This window comes from Lichenostomus cassidix, chromosome 2 (assembly GCF_008360975.1).
Source record: "Lichenostomus cassidix isolate B80296 chromosome 2, HeHo_3.0, whole genome shotgun sequence".
Classification (NCBI taxonomy): Eukaryota; Metazoa; Chordata; class Aves; order Passeriformes; family Meliphagidae; genus Lichenostomus; species Lichenostomus cassidix.
Window position 1 is genome coordinate 37,880,848 of NC_139482.1, and position 24,259 is coordinate 37,905,106.

At 38.6% G+C, this 24,259-nt stretch overlaps 1 protein-coding gene across 2 annotated transcripts in view; it reads left to right on the top strand.

The window, feature by feature from the left end:
* The window catches only part of UBE2E2 (ubiquitin conjugating enzyme E2 E2), a 202,832-nt gene that overhangs the window by 153,637 nt on the left and 24,936 nt on the right, over positions 1-24,259 (top strand). For both annotated transcript variants that reach the window (XM_085051082.1, XM_085051083.1), the window contains exon 4: positions 12,333-12,465. In XM_085051082.1, the coding sequence (XP_084907208.1) occupies positions 12,333-12,465 (133 nt within the window). The remainder of the gene's footprint in view (positions 1-12,332; positions 12,466-24,259) is intronic.

Here is a 24,259-nt window from a genome sequence, read left to right on the forward strand (position 1 = left end):
AAAATTTTCTTCAAAAGGCTATGCATACAGTTGTAAGGAAACAGCTGCTCTCCCTTCCAGAATGTACAATTGGCAAGTACATTAACTTTAAAAAAAGATTATTTTGAAGGCATCGAAAACAGTAAAAAGGCAGAAACTGTGACAAGAATTCATACGCACACTGTTGTGATTCAGTAAGATCTGACAGAGGAACATTTTGTCCTCTTAATACATAAAGTGGTAAATTTTAAGTCTTTCTCAGGCAGCTGGGTTTCTGCTAAATTATCAGAAGCAGTACAGGTGAACCATTGCTGACTTTGATCATATCCAAGTTATTTAAACAGTAATATGGCTTGAATTGTCTCTGCCATGCCTTCTGTTTGTGTTAGAAAATAGGGAGCAGGGCACTTTTCTGTTAAAGCTCTTACACCAAGCATGGTGCTTTGTGAAGATTACCTGACTGATCGTTACAGCAATTAGTACAGTTTCATCCCTAATTAACAGGTGAATAACCAGTAAAGACAGGCAGCTGTCTGGCATGTGTTCCTGTGACATTCTCAGGGCCTCAACCAAGACCTGGTACATGCAGCCGGAGTATTTCCTCCTCTATCCATTGCCAGCAAAGCTGGAATCAGCAGTGATATTCTTATGACTTGGGATGTTTGCCCACTAAGAGATGGATTTGTAAGAAAACCTATTCTCGATGCGGACCACCAAAGAGTCTCCAAGTACAAACAACTTGGACCGAAGCCATCTAGGCTAAGGCTGAACCAGAGACCACAAGACGAACACTTGTGTAGCTCATAGCCATTTGCTCCAGCTGTTTGCTCTGAATACACAAGATTTAAGCAAGCGTGATTAGGATAATAAAGATAAGCAGTAGTGGATGATAAAGATAAGTAATATAACTCTAGTGTTTATAGGTTAAGCCACATGTTATTTTTGCACTGTGAATTTCTGCATGACTAGTATAGTGTTTTGGGGTTTTCCTCGTGGTGGTAGCTCTGACAGCTAAAGACCAGCTGTTTGTCACTTAGTGCAGACAACCAGTAATAGTACAAGTAAATAAACAATGATGAGAGAAGGTATCAGCAGCAGCTGAGCCAAGGAGATGAGCTGGAACTGAAAATGGGAAAGAAAAGAACACAAATGTAATTTTTATCATGCAAAAAACGTCTGTGTGAGTAAGGATTCCAAGTTGTTGTTGCCAAGGAAATTATAATGGCAATTTCAACTGTTGTTGGTATTTTATCTTGATGTAGGGAACATACACAGTGGTTATAAAAAAACCTCTCTGATATATGTAATGTTTAATTCTTCTATGACAGAGTCATTGATTATGACTTACAGATTAGAATGCTGGTTCCCTCTTACTAATTAGAAATGTTGATTCTTCATTAGATAAGTTGACATTTCTCATGTAGATCATGTGTGAGGCCATGAAAGTAGTGAAAGTGTCACCTGAAACACTGAGAGGAATTTTACAGAGCTCTGAGTTCCTCAGCTCTGGCTCTAAGGTGAAGACTGCTTTTACCAGCAGGTACCTGCACGCTGGCTGTTTGCCTTCCCATCCTGAGAGCAGAGGCAGAGGACTTCTCCTTCCAGCCATACCCTTTCATTGTGACCTTTAAACGACGAACAAGTGTCCTTTTCTTAAACTAACCATGCCATAGTTCTTCCCAGAATCGCTTTTCATTTTTCAATCCTGTTTTTAAATACAGGCAGGGATGAAACAAAGCTGTTTGTAGGGAATGATTTTCTTATCAGAAGTTCTGCCCCATGGAGCACAGTGGAGGTGTGTGTACTGGGAAGAATGTAGCCTCAGTAGTCCCAGATAAGCTCCCCTTTACTGAAAAACACATTGGAACGATCCTGTTCTTACAGTGAAGTCTGTGGCATAACCATTTTCGGGACTGTTACACCAAGTTCACTCGGTAACTCCAGGTCTGATTTTGAGAGGATTCCAGCCAGTTCCAAACAGAATACTTGTTCCTACATAAGCCCCTTCCTAACCTTAGCCTTAAGACTCTCCCAGAAAATTCTAGGAAAAAATGATGCCGATAGAAAAACAAGAAATTCCTTTGTATTTTATTTTCTGTTTATCCTGTAATCTATCCAGAAAAGTCCCCTACCCCACAGACATTAAAAAGTCTTAATATTCTGTTGACTTAGAAGAAGCCACGTTCTTGGGTCCCAGTCTGAATCTGCCACGTCCCTGCTCATTTTGACTAGGAAAACAAGTGGTGAAAAGTGTTCATACCTTGACACTGCTGAGAAAATTGCCTGTAAATGGCGGTCTTTTCTAACAAGTCAGAGCGTGGGCTGCAATGGGGGCAATCAGTCTTAAAATCAGAAATTTTAAGGTTTCTTTCACCTTGGACCTATGGCCGTTCTCCCTATTTGAAGTAAGAGAATCATTTCAAATGAAGGGAAAAGGTTGTGAAAACGTGTCCATTTGCCAGCAATTTCCAAGTGTGTTTTCTTCTGTTTACCAGAGATCTGGAGAAATAAGACAGCCTCTTAACTAAATTGACTAAATAAAAGGAATCTGCTTTTGAAGTATATGGATTTCAGAATCAAATTTCCTTTTTCTGTGCCTGTTGGCTTTATAGGCTTGTTTACTCAGGAGGAAATGACTTGTTTTATAATGTGTTTAACATCATGTTAGTTAATCTGTGCCATAGTAAAGAGTTGTTTCCTTGTGTAAGCAAGCATTTCACGTGTAAGCATGTGTGAATCTCCGACTGAAATGAGGGGGGTCTGTAGCTAAGCCTCTTCCTCTGTTTACAAAATGAACATGAGCAGACTTGTTGGTTACACAGCTGTATTGTATGTTTGAGATAAACTGTAAATACTCACTTCTTTAAATTTGCTTCTCAATGCTTCTCCTCATTAATATTTTGGAATAGTTTTACAAATTATGTGTAAAAACTGACATCTATAAAGTGTCACAAAAGGGAATCTCAGAATCTGGCCCCTTCAGAATAAAAAGTTGCAAAATTATCTTGTTGCATAAGGTTTCTAAATTTCTAGGCTCTTATTTAGACAACTGTCTACAGACAGGACTATTAAAATTACAGTCTTGAACTAATCAAACTTCTTTAGAGGCCAATGGATAAATCATTTGCAAGTTGGGGAAAGATTCAGTGGCTGGTGGACCAGCTAGAAGACCAGCTTTCTGAGGAGCAGAGAATATGCAGACATTGACCAATACTACTGCCTTGCTTGTAGCATTCATAATAATCAGCAAATGTGGGTGTATGTATATTAGAAATAAACCTGTATAAATCATTCTCAGTTACTGAAATGCCTGACTACTGCAGAATATCTTTAATATCACTAATATTTTTTAAAAGTAAGATAGTGTAAAGATCTTTTTTGGATAAGACTTAAAAAAATTTCTTACATGAAATCAGCAGTCCATTATCTCAAAGTGAAGGACATGTTAGTTGAAGTTCAGTGGATCCATTCATCACTAATACATTGTATGTGACTTTTTTGTCATTTTTCATCATTTCTGATAAAAAGCAAGAATTTGCCATCATTTTTTTATAAGTGATCAAATCAACATATCAAATGCATTTCGAATCCAAAGCTTTTAGTGTGTTCCACGCATTCATGAGAAGTCTTTCTAGTATGTTTGAGCTTGTCTGCTTTAGTCCTCTCTACCTCTCTCTCCTGCATTGCCTCTAAGGTTTCCACAGAAACTAAAAAGTCAATGCTATTTTAAAGAATGCTTTCTTCCCTACTACACCTCTTAAATCTTCCAGCTGCTCTGGGGTTTTTGTGTTATCTGTCTGCACTTAGTCACCTCATCCTTTTAAATTATATTTAAAATTTTAAAATACAGTGCCTGGTGGTGCCACCCCACTGTTGCATGTCATGGATTCTGATTAACTTAGAGAAGAGATAATGGTAAATTACAACTGTTGTCAGCAAAGGGAAATGTGAAATTAAAAAGTAGTTACATATTGAAAAATGAATTGCAGTCCTGGGAAAGGAAAAAACTCAAGGAAAAACAAATTAGGAGTAACATGGAAATAATATCACTTGGCAACTTGCAAGGCTGGAGGTCATGGTAGAAGGTCCCAGGACAGCTGGTTTATTCTTCTGTAGTGTTTTTCATTCCTAGTTACTTGCGGTTTTCTCTTTTACTAAAATAGGGCTACGAATAATGCTTGAAATAATTTCCCATAGAGGAAAATCAGGATGAAAAATATATATTTTTTTTAAAAGTATTCAGTCAATTTCTGGTGGTTTAAAAGAGCTGGAACTTCATTTACTGGTATTACTGTAAGAGAAAAAGAAACAAAAGATGTGGCAAAAGGGAATTCAGCCCATAGATGTGTAATGGGAGGCAAATGATTGTTTCCTACTCTGAGCAAGGCAAGCCTTCTGTGAAGGGTTTTATGTAATTTTCTTCAGCTGAACAAAGCGGAGAATACTTAACAAAATTGCCATTTTTAAAATCTCATTGTGAATACTCAGCATGCTGTGATCATACACTGTGTAATGGTGTTTGCAGTGAATAAATTGCTGTAGATAGTATAATATAAATAACTATTTTGTGCATTAAGAAGCAGTTCTCTTCATGATGGTTTCTATCTCAGGAATGCTCTCGGGACGGGACTTTGCAGAATAAAAGCATCAAAGTATTCCTTGAATAATAGCAGTCTGCTAAAGCATAATTTTTAGTAAAATTATTTAGAAGTGAATAACAAAATCAACTAAGTGATGCTTACTTTGGTCTTAATCTGTTTGTTGTTATTACTGTGGCCCAAACCTTTTAATTTTAAACACAACACAGTTTCACAACTTCAGCCAATAATTTTTAATGGCTTCAGTAACAGGAGGACAGATAAAATTTATCACAAGAAAAAAGGGTTTGCCTCATACAGACTTTAGGCACATTGACCTGGTGTGCTGCAGGTTTTTTGCAAGAAAGAAAGAGGCAGGAAGCCCCAAAGTTAGACTGCATCTCTGCTTGGGTGATAAATGAACCTCTAGAAATATCTTTCTAAAGCTACAGAAGACTGACAATTAAAAAATACTGTACCATACTGAATTCCAGTGGTCGCAGTAAGTATAAGAAGCAATATCAAGCAATGCCCTGTAATACATTATTGCTCCTTTGGCAGCTCATTGGGATCAGTTTTCCTATGTGTTCTTCCAGTCAGGCGTACCACAAACATGTTGATTCCAAAGTGTACATGTAAATGGTAACTGGCTTCAATAAAAAGCACATAATAAGAGCAGGATATAATAATTTTGAAAGTATTGCAGCATGAGTTAGAAAAATGTCTTAATATCCTCCTTCCCTTACTGCTTGCCTAAAAGTATTTAAAAAAAAAAAATGTTTCTTAGTGAAAGATGGTCTCAATAAGAAAATTGAAAGAACTGGAAGAAAGTCTGATTCAAATTTTTCAGCTGAATTCTCTCACTGCAATGGAAACTAAGCGGTGTAAGGGGTTTGTCTGATGTGTCTCTCTCTGCCAAAGCCTTTCCAAGTGACAAGCAGCCCAGTCACTTCAACCTCAGTTTCCATTATGAATAATTAAATCTAATGAAAGATACCTACTCAAAAATCATGCTTATGTCATCTAATAATATGGGTATTCCAACATATGTAAGATATAAATTCCCATTTATATCGTCGGGTGACCAAAATACTCTATCTAGCATAGACCCAAATTCAAGTGTTAGGTCATGGTAAAACAAGATTTTCCATTAAGTATTGAGTCAATTTAAAGTAAAATTAACAACTCTTTTAAAATTTAAATATATCTTGTTAATTTACTTAAAATAAGGAGTTAATTTACTTAGAGTACTTAGAGTAGATCTCTTGGGCCTCAAGTTTAATGCTGAAAAATTTCTAGATTTGGTCTAGATTATAATTAGTAAGAATCGTGAGCATCCTCCAACATTTTAATAATGGCACTTCTTTGCACCATCCACATGAAGGAATTGAGATGATGATAGTTTAATTCAATTCATTAACTGATTAATTGAAAAAGGAAGATTTCAGGAGTTTTCAGCAGATTTTCAGGAGGAAAAAAAAGACAAAAAAGAAGTCATACATTTTAAAAGTGGTAGGTTTATTTCTCGAGGAAAATTTAGGTCATCAGTATTACAGCCCGAGTAAGCACTTATCTCTAATTCTGAAAGGGTTTATTTCTTTAATTGTTCTTTCATTTTACTGCCTGGAGACTAGCCTGCTAGTTTTATTCACAGCAGAGGTATTATTAACCATACAACAGTGCCCATTGCCCCAGGCAGTCTCAGTGCTCGCTGCTCTCTCTTTGTTTTTGTTTTGTAGAAGTGTATTCTTTTGGCTGCTGTGGCAACTGTTTATTACATACATTTACCAAAGTACCTCCTGATATCACTGTAGCATCTGGGTAGGCAGCTATGACTCCCTTTCCCTTCCCTACACCACTGTTGCTGCAGCTCCTGTTCTGCTTGTTCCTCATTTTCCAGGGAAGGAAGGAAACAAAATTACTGTACTGTAACAAATTCCCCACCTAGTACCATTTTTCACCCCCTCCTCACTTCTGGAAGAAGATGAAGGAAATAGCAGGATGTGTTGATGGCTTTTGATGAGAGAAAAAGAAGCAGGATGCTAGGAGGAGTGGGATCTGCATGTACCTGAAATGAGGAAGGATCCACCATGATGAAGGAGCAATTGTCAGCATACAGAATTGACACCATAAAAAGAGGGTGGGGGAGAAACTACCCTCAGGCAGAAACTAGAAAATGCATGCACTACAAAGAATAATAGTGAGTAACAAGAGATTAATAAAGCTCGAGAGGTGGATCAGGTGGGTTTCCAGGTTGGAGAGGAGAGTATTGGGACAAGAGCAGAAGAAATTCAGATAGCCTCTACTGCTGGCACTGTCTGTGTCCCAATACTGTCATTCCAAAGTTACAGAAACATGGCAGTGGTTCGCAGGACTGTGATGCCACTGCTTCTCAATGGCACCGGTTTTGCATTTTGTTGAATAGGGCTGGGCTGGGTGTGCAGGTGGGTCTGAGTCACCTGGTGATGCATCAGCATAGCTGCTACTGCTGCTGATTTGCTTCTTCCCAGACTGAGATTGTCTAGCAATCGCTTCCCTAGCGCAGCCCCACTGCTAGTCTCATGGCTGTCCCCAAGCACAGGGTCAGTGCCAAGCTGTGGTGCAGACCAAAGCAACACTTTTGCTTAGAACCAGTTTCAGTACTGGCCCCATATTCCAAACAGAGAGCAGAGGGTGTACCGGGTTTATTTTAATGAGGCTTCATATCTACTTCTCAAGAGATGTTTCTCACTGAAAGCTGAATCTGCAATCTTCTGGTTTGTCACATCCCTCTTCCCACACCAGCTGTGCTCGTAAATTATTTTGCCAATCTTCCAATACTTTTGTATCCACTTTGCCTTCGAGGCAAGTGGCTTCCCAGAAGCATTTGCAGAAGGCAGTTAGAGGCAGGATCTGCTCCTGCATATCTGTAAGATGTGCAAGAAATGGGATTGCAAGAAACTGTGTTGTTACACTTAGAAATGGAGATCATTCTGTAATGAGCTTCTCTCTTCAGAGGGAAAATTCCTAAACATTGAAGCCTAAACACTGAAGCATTGAATAAAAGAGAAGGAAGAGAAAGCTTTGCGTGTATCCTTCTTTCTACTGTTATAATTTACCAAAGATAGTTGGGAGGGACTGCATCCTCCACAAACTGCACATAGGGCGGGGGAACCTCAGTTCTGATGTGTGTTTCTGTGTGCTAAGGCAATTCAGATTAGATAATGCAATTGTAGGAGTGAATTGCCGTAGACAATGCCATGGAAAATGGCATTAAAATGAACTTAAACTCACACACTCTACAAGAATCTTTCAATTTCTTCCTGAGTCCTGAGGAATAGGAAGACTTCCAACCAACGTGCTTTCATATTTTATTTGGCCTGATCACTTCCCACCACACACTGATATGTGCATCTGATACATGTTCATGTATCAGATCTAGAAAACAATTTAAGGTAAAATCCCTTTTCCTGCATGTTTTGTGCTACAGGCTTGCATTTCCCTTGTTTTAAAGAGTATCCACTTTAATGGTGGATACCAACAAGATTCAGAGACCAAGAGTGGAAGAGAAGATACTGAAATAGTCCTCGTTTTCCACTTTACCAGAAGCACACTATGAGTTTGTGCTACCTCCAGTTATAGACACTGGGAAAGCATGTGGCCCCTTATGAAGAAATATGTTAGATTAAAAATGGTAACATTATTTGAACTGATCTGTTTCATATGACTGCTTTATAACGAAGATAGATTTTTTTTTTTACCTTCTGTATTTTCACTTTTTTTTAGTTATTCTCTGGAAATTAGGTACATTTATATACATATGACAGCTATAAATCAATTGTACTTTAATAACTTCTCAGGATAGGTTTTCATCTGGTATATCTCATGGGGGCTGTTGTTTTCATACAACTCTCCTAATACATTATTTTGCATTTAATATTTTAGGATATTCTAAATGCAGGGAGAGCTTGGTGTTTATAATGCATTGCACTGGACAAACAGTTTTTAGCAGCACTACTTTCAAGTGGCTGCATGCCTAAAACATATTGAGGGAATAGAAAATACTCCATGTGGTAAGTGTATTTAAAGCAAAATTAATTCAGTTCTAGCAGCATTTAAAGTGTTCTTCTAATAACTGTAACTGATGTCCATACATTTCACCTGCAAGTATGTATGTGGGAAACCAGGGCAGAGCTGAAATACGGGAGAGGCAAAGGAGAGTGAAATAAAAAGACCATTTTACGTGTTTTGACTCCTTTGTCCTGACTTTCATACACTCATATTGATGTCATTCTGGAAGAAAATTGGCTCCATGTCCACCTGCTCCACCTCCTCCACCAAGCAAAGCCTCTGCAGTGGGTAAAATGCAGTATTCTGTGGAGTGTATCATCAGCTGTAGGGAAATAATGGCAGCAGAGAGCTGGCTTTTGACAAGCCATTGATAACTTCAAGTCTCCTGGGGCTCAGCTGCACCTTCTTGGTCCTGTGTTAACGTGTTCCACCTGAGAGGTAACATTGGAAACATGGGCGACACCAGCTCCAGAGTCACACTACAGCCTCTCTGCTGGTTCCTTGATTGCCTCACCCTGCAGAGTCACTGGATTGTCAGCATCTGGGCTCACACTGTGAGGCTGCACTGCTGGTCTGACATCAGACCTGTCCTCTTAACCGCCTTATAGTTCAGCCACTTCCAACTGGAGCTGCCCAGCCACCATTACCTGTCCCTTGGAGCCGACTGCTGTAGCAGTAGGTTTGTCTCGAGCAGCACATGCATGCTCTGGCCCTGGGTCAGCTGAGTTCAAGACATATTTAGCCTGCCCTTTGCTGAGGGGGTGCACATCTGAATCTGTCCTTCGAAAGATTACAGAGCTTGGGGCACTGAGTGGTTTGGCACGCTTTCTCTGAGATCTGTGGATTGGTTGCCAGTAACTTTACTAGAGCTGGCATATAAATCATACTGAATGTAAAACATTTGGGCTTCAGTGTGTCGGGCAGATATCCATGCAGAGAGAAGGGTAATTAAATCCTCTTGCATTTTAAACCTTATAGAATAAGGCTCTGGCTGAGGTCTTGCACATATGGGAATTTTCTCTGGTGAAGCCTCTTCTGGTTGCCAGTAATGTGGATAAATAAAAGGCTTTATGATTAAGAAAGAAGGAAAACAAAGATAATACACCTGTCAAACTTTTTGTATTATTGATGCACAAGTGAAAAACTGTGATGCCTGTGCATGCTGTTGCCCTTAATACCAGCTGTTGCCTGCTCACATGGGCTGGTATTTCACACGGCTGAACAGCCCTGCTGCCAGCAAGCACTCAAACAGGCAGCATCAAAAACAGCAGTCTTCCCACACTCCATACAATTTAAGCTATTCTTCAAATTAATAATAATACTTAATAAAGCTTCATCTCTCATTTGCAAAGAAAACCTTCAATTAATGTTAATCAGCATCCTCAGAATGTGATCAGGCTGGGCTTGTAGCTGGACGTGCCGAAACAGTTCAACTGGCAGATGGAGCATTTTCTAACTATTCTAATTAATGACTGCTCATTTCAAATGTTAATGCAATTAAATAAATAGGCAAAACAAATAAAAATAATATGCAGTATGAAGATACCACTTTCTGAGAAAGTTCTGATCAAAAAAGTGAGCCTCATTCAAATCCCAAAAGAGTCCAACCATCCCCTCCTGCCTAAGTAAGTCTGAAAAAGCTAGGGCTAGCTTTTGTTACTTATTTCCAGCCATTTCTCTGGGAATGACATTTGCACCACTTCCATTATAACCTGCTGGCATCAACTGAGGCATTGATTCTTGAAGTGTTAGAACATTTTCCTGCAGAAAATGAGAAGGGATTCCTTTCACATATTATGGGCTTTTTTTTTTTTTGGTGTAAGATTTAGACTTGCCTTGCTCTTTGTCTTTTCTATTTGAAATAATTGCCTGAATTTTAGTTTTTAGTTTTATTTTCTGTGAACCTAGTATACCATACCACTGATGTAGGACTGCATTTGTTTGGGCTTATAAAGAGTTCAATTAGCCCCTTAATGCTTAGTTCAGTCACAATTAAACCTTCCCTGTTGACTCAGGATTGGTCTTTCTAAAGGCAGTGGAGGTGGTTTTAATTATTCATTCTCTGGTTTGTTTCTTACAGCAGTCTCAGCTGTGCTTTATTATTCAAAGGTTAATGCAAACTGAGAACTGGGTAAATTAAATTTGTTTGGCAGCTAGCAACCTGATGTATTATCGACACTGTGAAATATGGATGGCAACACTTCTGCTATTGTGACACCTAAAAAGCCAGATTTTATCTTTAAAACAATTGCTAGTTTTGTTACTATGGCAGATAGAAAATGAACGTTCCATAATGTTATAGTCTCTGTAACCCATTATTGTTGAGAAAGAGAGGTAGTTTAGAAAGCCAAGAAGCATTAACAGCTATTACAGAAAATGGATGTAGGTACCATGACTAATGAAGTACACTGCACAGGACTAAGTCATGCAGCTGTATGCAGGGAATCGTGCAGTCAGAAGTTTTAATGAAGGGAGCCCAAGGAATTGCAGGTGAAAGAGGGTTTTATTAACTTTCAGTGAACAAAACGAATAGCTGAGCAGTGAACATGACATGATGTCTTATAATAATTGTATGCCTTGGGTAGATTGTGAGGCATGGAGCATAGCCAAGAGCTTTCAGCTGTTCTACACACTGAGTTATTCCACAAACCCCTGTATGCTGCAGAAACCTTTATTGCAAACATAACAAGAATTGTTTTACAAGAAATGCCTTAAGACAATGCCACATCACTTAGTTCAGGTATCTACCAGCACTGCCTTCCTCTAAAAAATATTAATCAGATATCTGGAAGTCACCATCCTAATTAATTCTAATTAAAATTCAAGTCCTGTATCAGTGACTGGTATCAGCAGGCTGCCAACTGAAAAGAAGTCTTCATATGCCTTAAGAGGCCATCCTGAGTAAAATACGTATTTTTATGGAGAGGCATTATGTTGTATGAAAGGAGGCAGTGTTGGCTTTTACAAGAGTCATGCCCAAGAGCTTTTATTAGTTAGTCTTTTATTTCAATTTTTTCAGGAATTCACCATACAGGTGAGAGATTTCTCTTGTTTCATACAGGACTATATTTTGTACCTTTTAAATATTATTTCAGTACAGTGCTTTTAACCAAGGACTTTGAATTAGCATAATTTAGCAGTTTAACCCACTTCCTGTTTATATTATTTTTAAGATAGGGTAATGATTGCAGAGCAAAGCAGCCTTCTGTGCCAGCGACTGGAGACCTTAAGCTAGGAACCAGTGCAGCTGCAAGGTTGCTTGTACCCTGCTCAGACTTCAGTACAGTCTGTGCTGTATAATGTGTGTAATTACACTGCTACTGACTGAGGAGGTGGGTGGATGAGGAGGTAGGTGAAAATAGGATGGCTTGTGAAGCAAGACAGTGACAAGACATCTCAGAAAAGTCTCTATATCCTTGCACTGTAAATACTTCACATCTGCCCACTAAAGTATTTGAGATAAGACAGTTGGGAATTTTTCTGTGCTTATTTGAATAATTTATGATGTGATTTTAATACTTCTTCCTGGCTGAATATATCACTTCTCTGACAGAGCTTAGGACACCAGATGCATGTTCTATTGGGGACTAACTTAATGAATGTGAGACACAATTTTAGTTTCTGGTGTAACAGCAAAACCAGCGCTACTACTGGTAGAGTACAACTGATACAGTATATCCTTGATTGTATGTGGTTATTATGTTACATTTTTGTTTTCTGTTTTAGTGCTGGACCCAAAGGAGACAACATTTATGAATGGAGGTCAACTATACTGGGGCCTCCAGGGTCTGTATATGAAGGTGGAGTTTTCTTCCTTGACATAACCTTTTCACCGGACTATCCTTTTAAACCACCCAAGGTCAGTAGAAGGATATTCAAAGTCTGACAGGAGTCTTCTCCTTCTGATATTTTTTAATGTGTATGTTGGTGTATCATTTTAGGATGAAACATAAAATTTTCAAAGCAATAATGAATTTTTAAACTTGTCTCTTTTGATAGAAAGAATTTAAATAAGTGGCTAAAATTTGCTTGCATGCTGCCAGTGTAGCTGAATGGATATAAATTTATTTGCCAGAAGGTTGCATAATTTGCAGTAGCTATTTTTTGTTTGGATTTGTTTCTAATATGAAAGTGCTTATATTTGAGTTGCACCCTTTATGAGTAGCTGAAGATACTTAATCTTTCCTGTTGACCCATATGATTCACCAGGCATGTATGGCTGTCCGGACAAAAATATGCACCTATTTCACTACCCCATATAAATGGCCTCTGCTGGTCCAAGATACACTATGGTTATAAAGTTACAAGTAAGTGCTTTACATCAGTTTTCTGGAAGAATTTGGAAATATGGCACCAAAGTCAAAAAACTGAAGTGACAGATTTACAGATTCTTTTTGTAATGCTGTCTATAGTGATACCAACCAGAAACAGAGAGCTGTATCAAAAACATGAAGGTGACAGATCATTACCGTGATCAACTTGCAATGTCAAATGTGCAAAATCTAGTGGTTAGGAAGACTGGAAAAACAGAAATGGGATGGAATGTGGCAAAGAGAGCATCATCTATAACTGATAGTAAGATTTGCTGAGGAGGATGTCAAAATGGGGCTTTATTGGATGATTACAGGATTCTTACAAACCACCTGCCTAATGTGTTTATAAAAAAGGCAAACATCCTCCTAAAATGCATCCTTCTGGCCTTCAGAGAGAAGGAATTACCAATGTCATATACAGGACACTTGGAAGACCTTATCTGGAAGACTGAGTGCAAATCTTAACACACATGGTCATTAGTAGCAACAGAAACTGGGAAAAATTTATCCTGCAGAGCTGTTAATAGAGTAAAATAAATTGATGGAGCTGTCTTCCATGAAACAAAGTAAAAAGAGGTGAATTATTCACCTAGCCACTCTGGAGGGTGTATCTGTAAGAGCTCCATGGAAGGAGCTATGAGATGAAAAATATTTACCTTCTTTCTGATGCTTTGTGAAAGAATGGGGATGCCACGTTGGTCTATAATAGAATGATATTGCATTAAAGGACAGAGAAGCTGATTCCTACTTGATTACTTCAAGTAGACTATTGAAATACAACTGCTTAAATATAGAATTTTAATGCTACAGTACTAATATTTACAGTAGTAGATAACATTGATATTATTGGGAAAATTTTGTAAAAAAAATGAGTGATGTGAATGCAAAGCACTTGTCATTCTGTGAATTAGACTTTCCCAGCCAGTAACCTAAAGATGGGTCAGTACAGCAGTATTAGAGATGGCCTAGCTTTATTTCCCACTTTTAGTGTTCCAGTTTAGAGGAGTCTTGAGGTCACTGAGAGGTCTTGCAGGGGTTGTGCACCTTGCTGACTGCACTGTTTCAGATTTAGGCAGCAGTTGTTACATAGTGAAGAAAGAATTCGAAACTTTATAACTTCTCCTTCAGTTAGTTAAAGCTCTGGGCACACTGAGCTGGGGTCAGTCCTGTTCTGTTCTTCCCCCTGTCCTGTTCTTCCTGCCTCCCCACAGCCCAGGCCACTGGCTATTCCAGGTCTGTTTTAACAGGCCCTATTTATTTACTTCTTCCCTGGGCTTAGTCTGTTGCTGGTAGCAGTAAGGGTTATGGTCAGTCCCCCCCAGAAAATTAAAATTGTATTATTTAGGGGATAAAATGGCTGCATAATGTATACAATAGACCTTGAAATTCTCTCAGAGAACTAATATGTAAGAACTAGCTCTGAAAGAAAAGTTACAGGGACATCTTTTGTCATTCTGTCTGTTGAATCTGTTGAGTCTTGAGGCAGTGTGTGCAATAGACATCCTTTTAAAATAGAAGTTGAAGGTCCAGTTTGCTATTTCACCACAAGGTAAAGTCTTTTTCAATATGCACTCAGTTGTGCTCAGTGACTCTGTTACTGTGAGACATGAGTAATGCAGCTGTGCATTGCTTATTAATGAAATGTCAAGCGAAGAGGTGGTTCTTGTCCTGCTTCGTAATAGATTTTATTGTCTGCCTTTATCTTGATGCCAACTGTCATTGTAAGAAATGTGTGCATATAAATCATATGAAAATGTACTGCTTGATAAAGGATAAGAGAATTGATGATGCCATACTGTATTACTAAAAGGCCAGTATTTATGATGAGGGAATTTGTCGTCTCTAAGAAAGTAATGAGTGCGTGTGCACAGGGGACTAATGTCAGGTATAACTGTGTCATAAGCATGTGTTGTACACATGGATTCTTACTCTATTCACTTCAGCCACAGCTCTAAATAACCCCTATTTTCAGTCCTGCTGTAGGATCTCTCAAACTGTTGCTATTTCATTACACCTATTTCTGCAGACCCTGTGAAACTCATTCATAGGTAAAATAGTTCAGGAAATCCCTCTAATAAAACAGCATGGGAAGACCACTGCTTATCCTAAGGTAGTTACTGCCAGTCAGCATTGTTGGGAAAGGGTAGTTAAACATGTCCTCCCCAAGCTGATTTCTAGCAAAAGAAAGGTACTGAGTACGTGGAACATAACACATGGCCTCACGGTACGGTGCTATCTGTGTCACTGGGTGTTGGCACCTCTTCTGCTTCGCCACAAGATTAGTGATATTTTGTGCTATTCTCAGAATCATGGGTTCTAGGGTTATGGGCATAGATCACCTTAGATTTTTTTGTAATTGTATTCTAATTTTTCTAACTCCTTATGGCTCAATCATTTTAAAAAACCCAGGGATAAAGTACAAGACTGTGAAATATACTGTGAAAGACATAAAATGTATCCTGAGTGTTGGCAAGATTACCTCCCTGTAAGAACATAGCAGAAAGGGTCTAATACACATTTTTCACTGTGATTGAATTCATAAATTACTCTTGAGATTTCTGTGGGCCGTTTTCATCCCTCATTCACTATGAAGTAAGGAAACATTTAAATGAGTACTGTCAAAAGTGATCTTCCAAAAATGTGACCACAAAAAACCTGGGAAGAAATAGAAACTGTATTTCCCAGATGCAATTACCTGACCCAGCCTGAGGTTCCTCATGTCACATAACAAAGTTACTGTTAAGAGGCCTAATCCACAGATAAAATCTGCAGAAAGATCTCTTTTCATTATTTATTCTCAGATGTTATGCGCTCCATTATCCTGCATGTGTGTGTCACACATGGATCTTGAGGAGGGTAAAATAATTTTTAAAATATGAAAAATATATTGTAAATGGATTTTGGATACATGTCTTTTATTACCATCCTTATAATATATTTGTCATGTAACCATTATTTGATTTGTATTATACAAAGTTCCTGATATTTTCTAAGGGATCCAAATTGCTTTTATAAACACTTTGATACCTATCCTGATCACTGGGCACCCTCTACATGTTGGAAAACATTAATTAAAACAAACATTAGAGACCACATAGAAGTGAAAATGTTCAACCTATATTTTGGTTTTCATTTTTAACAAATGTACAAAGTAATTTTCATTTGCTCTCCTAGATAGTTAATCTGCTTTTCTACTTTGCCTTTATCACATAAAAGAAAGTGAATCAGTCTGTCAATCAGGTTTTGTTTAACAAAGAAAAAGTATCTATCCAAACTCACACTTCAAGGTATTTCTTCAGTTTTTACACCTTTGTAGCCTCCGACACTTTTAAAATTTTCAAGTTTTGTCACTATTTTCCACATTAATTCTACTGTGTGGTCCAGTTCCCATTTCAAGTTTTGTATAGCAACACATCACTGTCATCAGGTTTCCCTTCCAGTCTGCACCAAAAAGCCTTTTCCCTGTGTATCTACAGTTTTCTTTTTATATGTCTTTACCTGTCAGAGGTAGTCAAGCCATAAGCATTGTATCAAATTAAGTTACTCTTCACCATCACAGAATATACCATGTGGTAAGTCAGAGTATAATTTGCTCTCACACTATTAATTTCTTCCCCTTTGAAGTCTGCCTGTTTCAGTATTTCAGCTTTGTCTCATGCCTTGAAACTGGACTCCAAATTTTTTGAACCAGAGGTCACTGACCTTTTCAGTTCTGCTTTCCTTACAAATCAATGGCATTTGGCTTCACTCACAATTGCAGCACACTCATTCAGAGGAAGGAGTTGTTTTTCGCTAAAAAAGTTTATCTCTGTGTGACCAATTCAGCTGGAGCAGGAGTGATGGAGGGCCAGCCCAGCCTAACTGTGATTTAGATCTACAACCAGAAAACACAATTTTTAGAACGGCTCATCTGAGAACTGACAAATTGGCTTTGGCTTTCTGGGAGCCTCTAATCAATTAAAAATATTTCCTCACCTCCACTGTGAGGAAGCTGCCGTAGCACTGCGGAAATGAGCTGAGCACTGCGTTGGCTGAGTCAGCAAGAAAGCAGGCGGGCTGCACAGTCGCTGTTCTCCTCTCGGCTGCATCCTCAGTGTCACATCGGTTTTATGAGATGCCAGACAGAAGGAAGGTGTGGAACACACAAAGTGAGGCATAGATGTGGTCATGAGCTCACTTTCTCCTGAAGGCCAGATGCTGCTGAGGCTTCAGTCTCAGTCACAAGGTGAGGTTTCACTTCAGCCCAAAAATACAGCACCTCCCTGGTAGTGTGGCAGGCTGAAAAATAGACAAAGCTGTGCCCTGTTCAGAGCAGAAATGAATAAAAATGCTTGGATGACCTACCAAGGAAATAACCTCACATTTTTCCAGTGGCTTAATGACCTCCTCAACCCTTTTTAGAAATACCTTTGAGATTTCTTTTTCCTGCTAACTATCTTCCTTTCATCCTTAATGGATTCAGACAGTTCACCCTTTGGCTTTAACAGAGGAAAGCTCTCTCTCTTGTGCTCCTTTGGGGTATTGAATGGGATCTAGCTATGCATAGATGTCTCTGTCTCTGGTGGGAGGGTGTGTGTGTGTGTGTATATGTGGGTGTACGTGTATGATTATATATAAGTATATATATATAAGTATGGTCATGTAGATTTGAGTAGAGGGTATCACATTTTATAGTCAGCCTGATCTGACAGAAAAAATGTCACATCCATTTCTGTCCTCAGTCTCTGTATGAAATCAGTGAATTCCCCAAGTGTGCAAGGTTTTGATCTGAAATCCTTTAAAATTTAGCCATCACTACAAATTTTCCACTGCAGCTTTGTGTACACTACACAACTGAAGGAAAGGCAATAATTTCATTATCCTGCATGCTGTCCCTCTGGAGCAAGATGTCTTGACAAATCAGGAAGCCATACCAGTCTTTTGTACAGGTGTTTGTAGAAAAATGAATGCTCTTCAAGAGAACTTGCCCCCCAGGAATTGTCACTGCAGTGGTGTCTGCATTTTCATAAAGAATAATCTTTATTAATAACTTCTACTCTCATATTTGAATACGTTCAGTCTATCACAGTGTCAATTCAATTTAGCTGTGGCTGATACAATATGGATATATCTATCATTATCCTAGTACTCTGCTAGCTTTATTTTTGAATTTGAGTGATTTATAAAATCTCTTAATCCCAACTCTACAATTAATCTTGCTAGGGACTTTAATCTCAGTTGACTGAAAAATGGTTCATAGGACTTGAAAGCTGCAATATTCTAAATCACCTCTAAATCAAAATTAAAATAACAGAAAACTCTGTTTCCTCCATGTAAATCTCCTATGCCTGTCCACTGACTGGAAAACTATTCTTAGCACTTGGAAGCCTAGATGGCTTAAATTAGCTGTTGGACTGTAAGGGGGGGCCTTTTTCCTTTTTAAATATCATGCACAGTGTCTGTAGAATCTGATCCTAATGGCAATATTAAACCTCTCCCTTTCTTCTATAGATAATTGTGATATAGCACTAATCTCAATGCACTAAATATCTTTATGTGGAATTCTTCTCCTGTGGTAGAAACTTTTGACCTATTTTATAAGTTCTGCCTCATGTCTGAGGGGCAATTCTTTTTGTTCCTGGCTTCCACTCTACATGTCCATACTTGTTTTATATGTGATTGGCTGCTAAGGACACATTTATCTGCAGTGTAATAGAAAAACGGTGTTTACAAGAGTAGATGCAAAAAAAAAAAGCATTCCTAGGTATTTCTAACCTAAATTGTTAAAATTAACCTTACCAGGCAGACATACACTTTAAACTACATATATTACTATTAATGTAATTCACACCTGAAGCTCTAAAACTCCTTACACAACCCTTTTGATTTGATCAACCTTTTTTTACCATCTCTGTAACCCTGGTGCAGGCAGGGCTTCAACCTACCTCCTCTTGCCCCCCTTCCCAGATATTGCCATCATTAGAGTAGCCTTCAAATGCAATGGTCTCCTGTCAACGTTATCCCTTGCATTCATTTGCTCATCATACTTCTCTCATTGCCTCTGTCACATCCTATTAGCTCTCAGTGCCGTGCTGTGCTGCTCACAGCTTTTTTCAGCTGCCTCCTGCCCTCCCCATCCTCCTCCTCCCGATGGTCTGGCGGTGCCTCACCCGGCACATTCCCACACCACTGCCTCCCACAGCCCCTTCGCTGTGCCTCTGTGCTCCCTTGTTCTTCTTACCCAGCCTTTCTATTTGCATCTCCTTGCTGAGAGCAGCCCGGGAATCCTTCATCCATGACAATAAATGGAGTTGGCAGGTTTTCCCAGCAAGTGAAGTCTTTGGGCGTTTTCAGGCAGAAATCAGATGCAGGGGAGTCTTTGAGAGGGAGAAATGGACAACGTACCACCATCAGACCATTGTCAGAGCCAGCAGTATCAGCCCAAATCCTGCTCTTCTCAGAGCAGCTCTTCCCAGGCATGTGAGCTGCAGAGTGCAGTTCCCCTGCTTGCACCACCTGCAGTGAAACAGTTTTTCCATAGCTCACATCCCTGGGATGCCCCATTCCTGGAAGCGTTCAAGGCCAGGCTGAATGGGGCTTTGAGCAACCTGGTCTAGGGAGAGGTGTCCCTGCCTAGGGCAGGAGGGTTGGAACTGGAAGATCTTTAAGGTCCCTTCCAACCCAAACCATTCTGTGAGTCTGTGATATCTTCAGGTGAAGCTGAACCAGTGTGCAGTACACACTGAACATGGACAGGTCAAACCCAGGTGGCTGCTTAAGAAACTGTAATGTCTCTCAAAATGACAGAATGAGAGTTTTAAAGTGGAGAACACAGATGTGAGCATAAATATGCTAGGCTAAGGAGATAATCAATAACTACATTTTATTGTGAATAAATGCAAAATACATATTTGATGAGGCAATGCCATGTAAATCTCTGAGATTTCCTTTAAATTCATTTATCTGATAATTCTTCTAGTAATTGGCAAATTGAATTGCCGATGATTCTTCTAATGAATAGCCTCCTTCTTCACTCTGTGTATAATACACTAATTTATATCAGTAGTTTCTATTGATTTACTTAGTCTTGAGGAAAACGGCTCTATCCAACTAAATTCCTCCTGTTTTCCTTCACCAAGACTTAGGTGGTTCATAATTTCTTCTGATTTCCTATGAATACCCAGTACACGATGCTCTTTAAGAGGGCCTGTAGAGGCATCTTATGGAGAAAATCTTCTGCCTCATAGCAATAGTTTTCGTACTGCTTGTCAAATATATTTTCAAAAGACAACTTGTGTTGTCTGTTGGATATTTCAGAAACTACATAATTCTGCTGGATTAAGCATGTTTTACTACTGCATAAAATCCTTGTGATCTAAAAATACATAATATGTCAATGTTTCTTGTCCTCTTTTACACACACACAGATAAATACACACAGATGTGAGAGAATTTTATGCACGTCATTACTATAGAATGAGAGCAGATGAACTGATCAGGACAAAGAACTACTGGTTTTTAAGTCAATCTGCCTAGGACTTCTCATGTAGGGAGTACCTAAATACCCAAAGCTCTTGGAATTGAGTAAGGAAACCTCTGTTTCTTCGGATAAAGTCTAGGAATAAAGTCTCGTGCCCGGAGCGCCAAGAAGGAGCACTCTGGTGAACTGAGAGAGGTGTACACGTAGGACAGTACAGCCTGTATGCTTTAAGCTTCAAAAGGGAGGATATATTTTATAAAAGTTAACTGGCCAGTAAATCTTAATAAATGCTCACTCTCCATAAAATAACTTTTTTCCTGACTTTTCAAGTTTCCATGGAACTACTAATTGTAAGAAAGATTATGCTGATTATAGGGAAATCATTTTATGAAAACTCATAATGACTTTGTCAGAGAAAGCTTTTGATGCTTGGCATATTACCATCATTTTTCTGTTCTGAACATCCCTAGCCCAAACAGTTATCCATTTCCCTTGTCCTCTCCTTTTCTTCCTTTGTTTTGAGAAAACTTTGTACGGTTTAGGATTTTTTTTAATTTGCCCTCTTAGATACATCAAAGATTATCAAGGTCCCTTTCTACTTTTCCTGCTGTTAAATCTGTGTGCAAAATGAGTGCATTTATATAATATAGATGCTTAGTGCTGCTGTGCTTATTTAATTTTTTCCCTTGCAACAGTGTTCAATGAGACAGTGTGAGTAGTTACTCAGCTTCATAATTACCATGAATATAATGAATAATTACTCACATTGCATACTGATTCATTTTCAGTAATATTAAAGGTTAACTCATGTGGATGCTATTATATCCATTTAAATTGTTACCACTTTTGGCTACTGAGGTCTCACATGGTGCATTTTGCCAAAGAAGCACAGCACAGTTTGCATATCAGACTTTTCTGTAGGTCAAGCAAAAGCAATCACAGTTTATTATTTCCTGCTAATGCAGATACCATGTATTTTCCTTCAATAAAATAAATTATAGCTGTTCGCTACCAATTAAAATTAGATGTAAGCAAGTGGTTTGAGAACTGGATGAAGCTCATTGCTCAGTGTAAACTTAAAATGTGTTCTTTAATAGTGAGCATCATATGGTCACTCATTTGTTATGCACTTTTTGTGATAAACCATTACGTATCTAAGCAGTTGTTTGTGTGCTACAAATCTGTGCTAACAAACTGGAAATGGTCCACCCTGACATAGAAAGGCAACCTCAGTGCTCACAGGTAAATGAAGTGCACTCTGTAAGAAATTAAAGGGTGCTAATTAATATAAAGGTTATTGCATGAGCATTGTGTCTTTCAGAGATATATATATTTTTAATTTAGATTGTTTTAGAATATCTTTTTCATATGACTAAAGAGTGTAGGCCTGATCTTGTTTTTATTTTCTCTATTTGAGCAGACAAATGTATTGCTCATAAAGTCTGACAAACTGAGATGGGAACAACTTACTCTCTCTTGAGCTCCATGAACATCATCATAAATGGCATCATATTTTTTATATATATATAGCATTTTCTGTATGCAGTACAGCTTCCTCAACTTCAGGTAGTGCCACTGCAGTTTTATTAAAACAGAACTCCTGGGGAATATTTGAGGAAGACAGAAATTTCATCTCAGGCAGGCATGCAGGATTCTATCCCCATAAGAAATGAAAGGTCTGAAAAGGAACTTTCCAAAACCATGGGAATGAGAGTGCTGGGATCTCAGCTCTGTTTCCAGTGTTAGCCAAGCAAAAGGAGGTTGTTTTTGTTTATTCTCCTGTTGGCTCTGTGAATCTTTCCTCTCTACCTACACAGTCACCAGGCTCCAGAGACTGAGAAACAGGTGAGGGTTTGAACCCAAACAGGCTGACAAAAGCTATCCCTGAGGGCACACTGTAACCCCTTGCATGTAATTTGTAAAACTGCGGAATCATTTCTTCCTCCTGATATGCTTTTGAGGAAGACTGCAACTGAATATTCACACACTGGAAGTGTGTGATATGTTTGTGGGACCAGCCCTCCCAGAGCCATGGTGTCTTTATGTGCCTCTCTCTGAATCCCACAAAAAAGGTTAAGCAATTCATGGATACTAGGCACCGGAGTGACTTTTGGCTTTAGACCTAATGGAAGAACATTCAATGCAAAAGAGAGGTAGTAAGTTATTTTAAGACTACATCACCCTGGAAAACTGGATTTCAAAATCGATCTGAGATCCAAAAAATTTTTATCTTGCCTTCAACCAGTTGCCTCCAATCGCTGAACTGAAATCCATCTTAGTTTCCTCTTTCCAGGTTTTGTAAACAGTCTTTTTTTGGTCCTAAAACTTACTCAATAAACAGCCAGCCATAGCTTTACATGTTTGGCATTCAGCAATAGATAAACAGATGAGTTTGTTATTGTTTACTTCCAAAACTGATGGAATATAAATTCCTTATCGTTACCCTTTGGAAGCTTGTTTGTAGCACTCAATTTTCAGAAGGTAGTCCCATTTTTTCCTTTTTTCCCTAATGCACATTTCTCTGACCTATACTTTTATTCAACAATAATTAGGTACACTCTTTAAATTCCAGACCAAAAGAGAGTAAATCCATAGAGAACACTTATTGCTCAAGAAAACCCATAAATTGCTCCTCTGCCATTCAATTGTCTGAATATAATTTTGTCCGTACACCCACACACTCCCTTGAGCCCCTGCATGGGATTGTTTAGGTGTTTTCATTAGGGAATAAATGGAATTATAGTGCACCATTTAGAGGAAACGTCTAAGTGACATCAAAGGTAAAAATATGAGCATAATGAAGAAAATGCAGTTTCCCTGGAATGGTATTACCACATGGTTTCTCTCTACACTTATAATAGGAGGACCCTGCATAGCATTGTAATGTTGGTATGGTAAGCACAACATCTAGAGAGTTACATGTCAGCATTTCTCACAATATCAGCAATTTGAGGCAATACATGAATGAGGAAAGCAAAGTGTCATCCCATTTGTACTCTGCTGCCTTGGGGTAAGAACTCTGTTACCTGCCACCTTCAATCCACAGTTCCCAGCGTATTAAGGCTGTCATTAGTACAACTTCTTCTGAAATTCTAAATGCTGTGATTATTTTCATTCATTAATTGGATTTATTTTTCAATATTAAAATTAATTAATAAAATATAACATATTATCATTATAAAATAATGTATATGTTGATTATTTAAATATTAAACATGCTTCTGTCTTAGGCAGGCATTTTAAAGTGCACTGCCATGCTCAGCAAGTCAGTGACATTATTTGTCAGTGGTAAGCAGCAAGCCTTATCTTGCCTTTCTCAATGTCACAAGTTTAATACGTGCTCACAGTGAAAAATTGCTACATTTCAGGTCTAAGTATTTTCTAAAAATAGCCTTTCAGCTTTCAACAGGTGTAGTCCCATGTGCATTTATCCACCAGGTAGCCTGAGATGGCAGTGGAGTGTTGAAGAGTTTATGAAAGGCATGAACTACCTCCATTCATCTCAGTGGCTCTGAATCCTGCCAGATTCCCAATGTCCTTGCTTCAGTGCTTCAGAAGCAGCTGAAGCAGGGGAATGTGTGGCAGTGTCTGTCCTCTCTGCTGGCAGCAAAACTGTTACATGTTAAAATACACACTCCAATTCATGACCTTCTCTGAAGAAGGTTACAAGCTCAGACTGACCTGTCTATAAATATTTTAGAGGGTATAATTTAATCTGTGCAATGGATTCAATGCTTTTCCCCTGCATTCAGTGAAACCACACATATCTTATTACTTAGTGTGTTTAGATGCCACTTAAAGTCTTCAAATTTTTCATCATGGAAGTATAGGAAAGCACCTTTGGGGAGGCAAAGTACTTAAGTATAAATTTTGTTTCAACA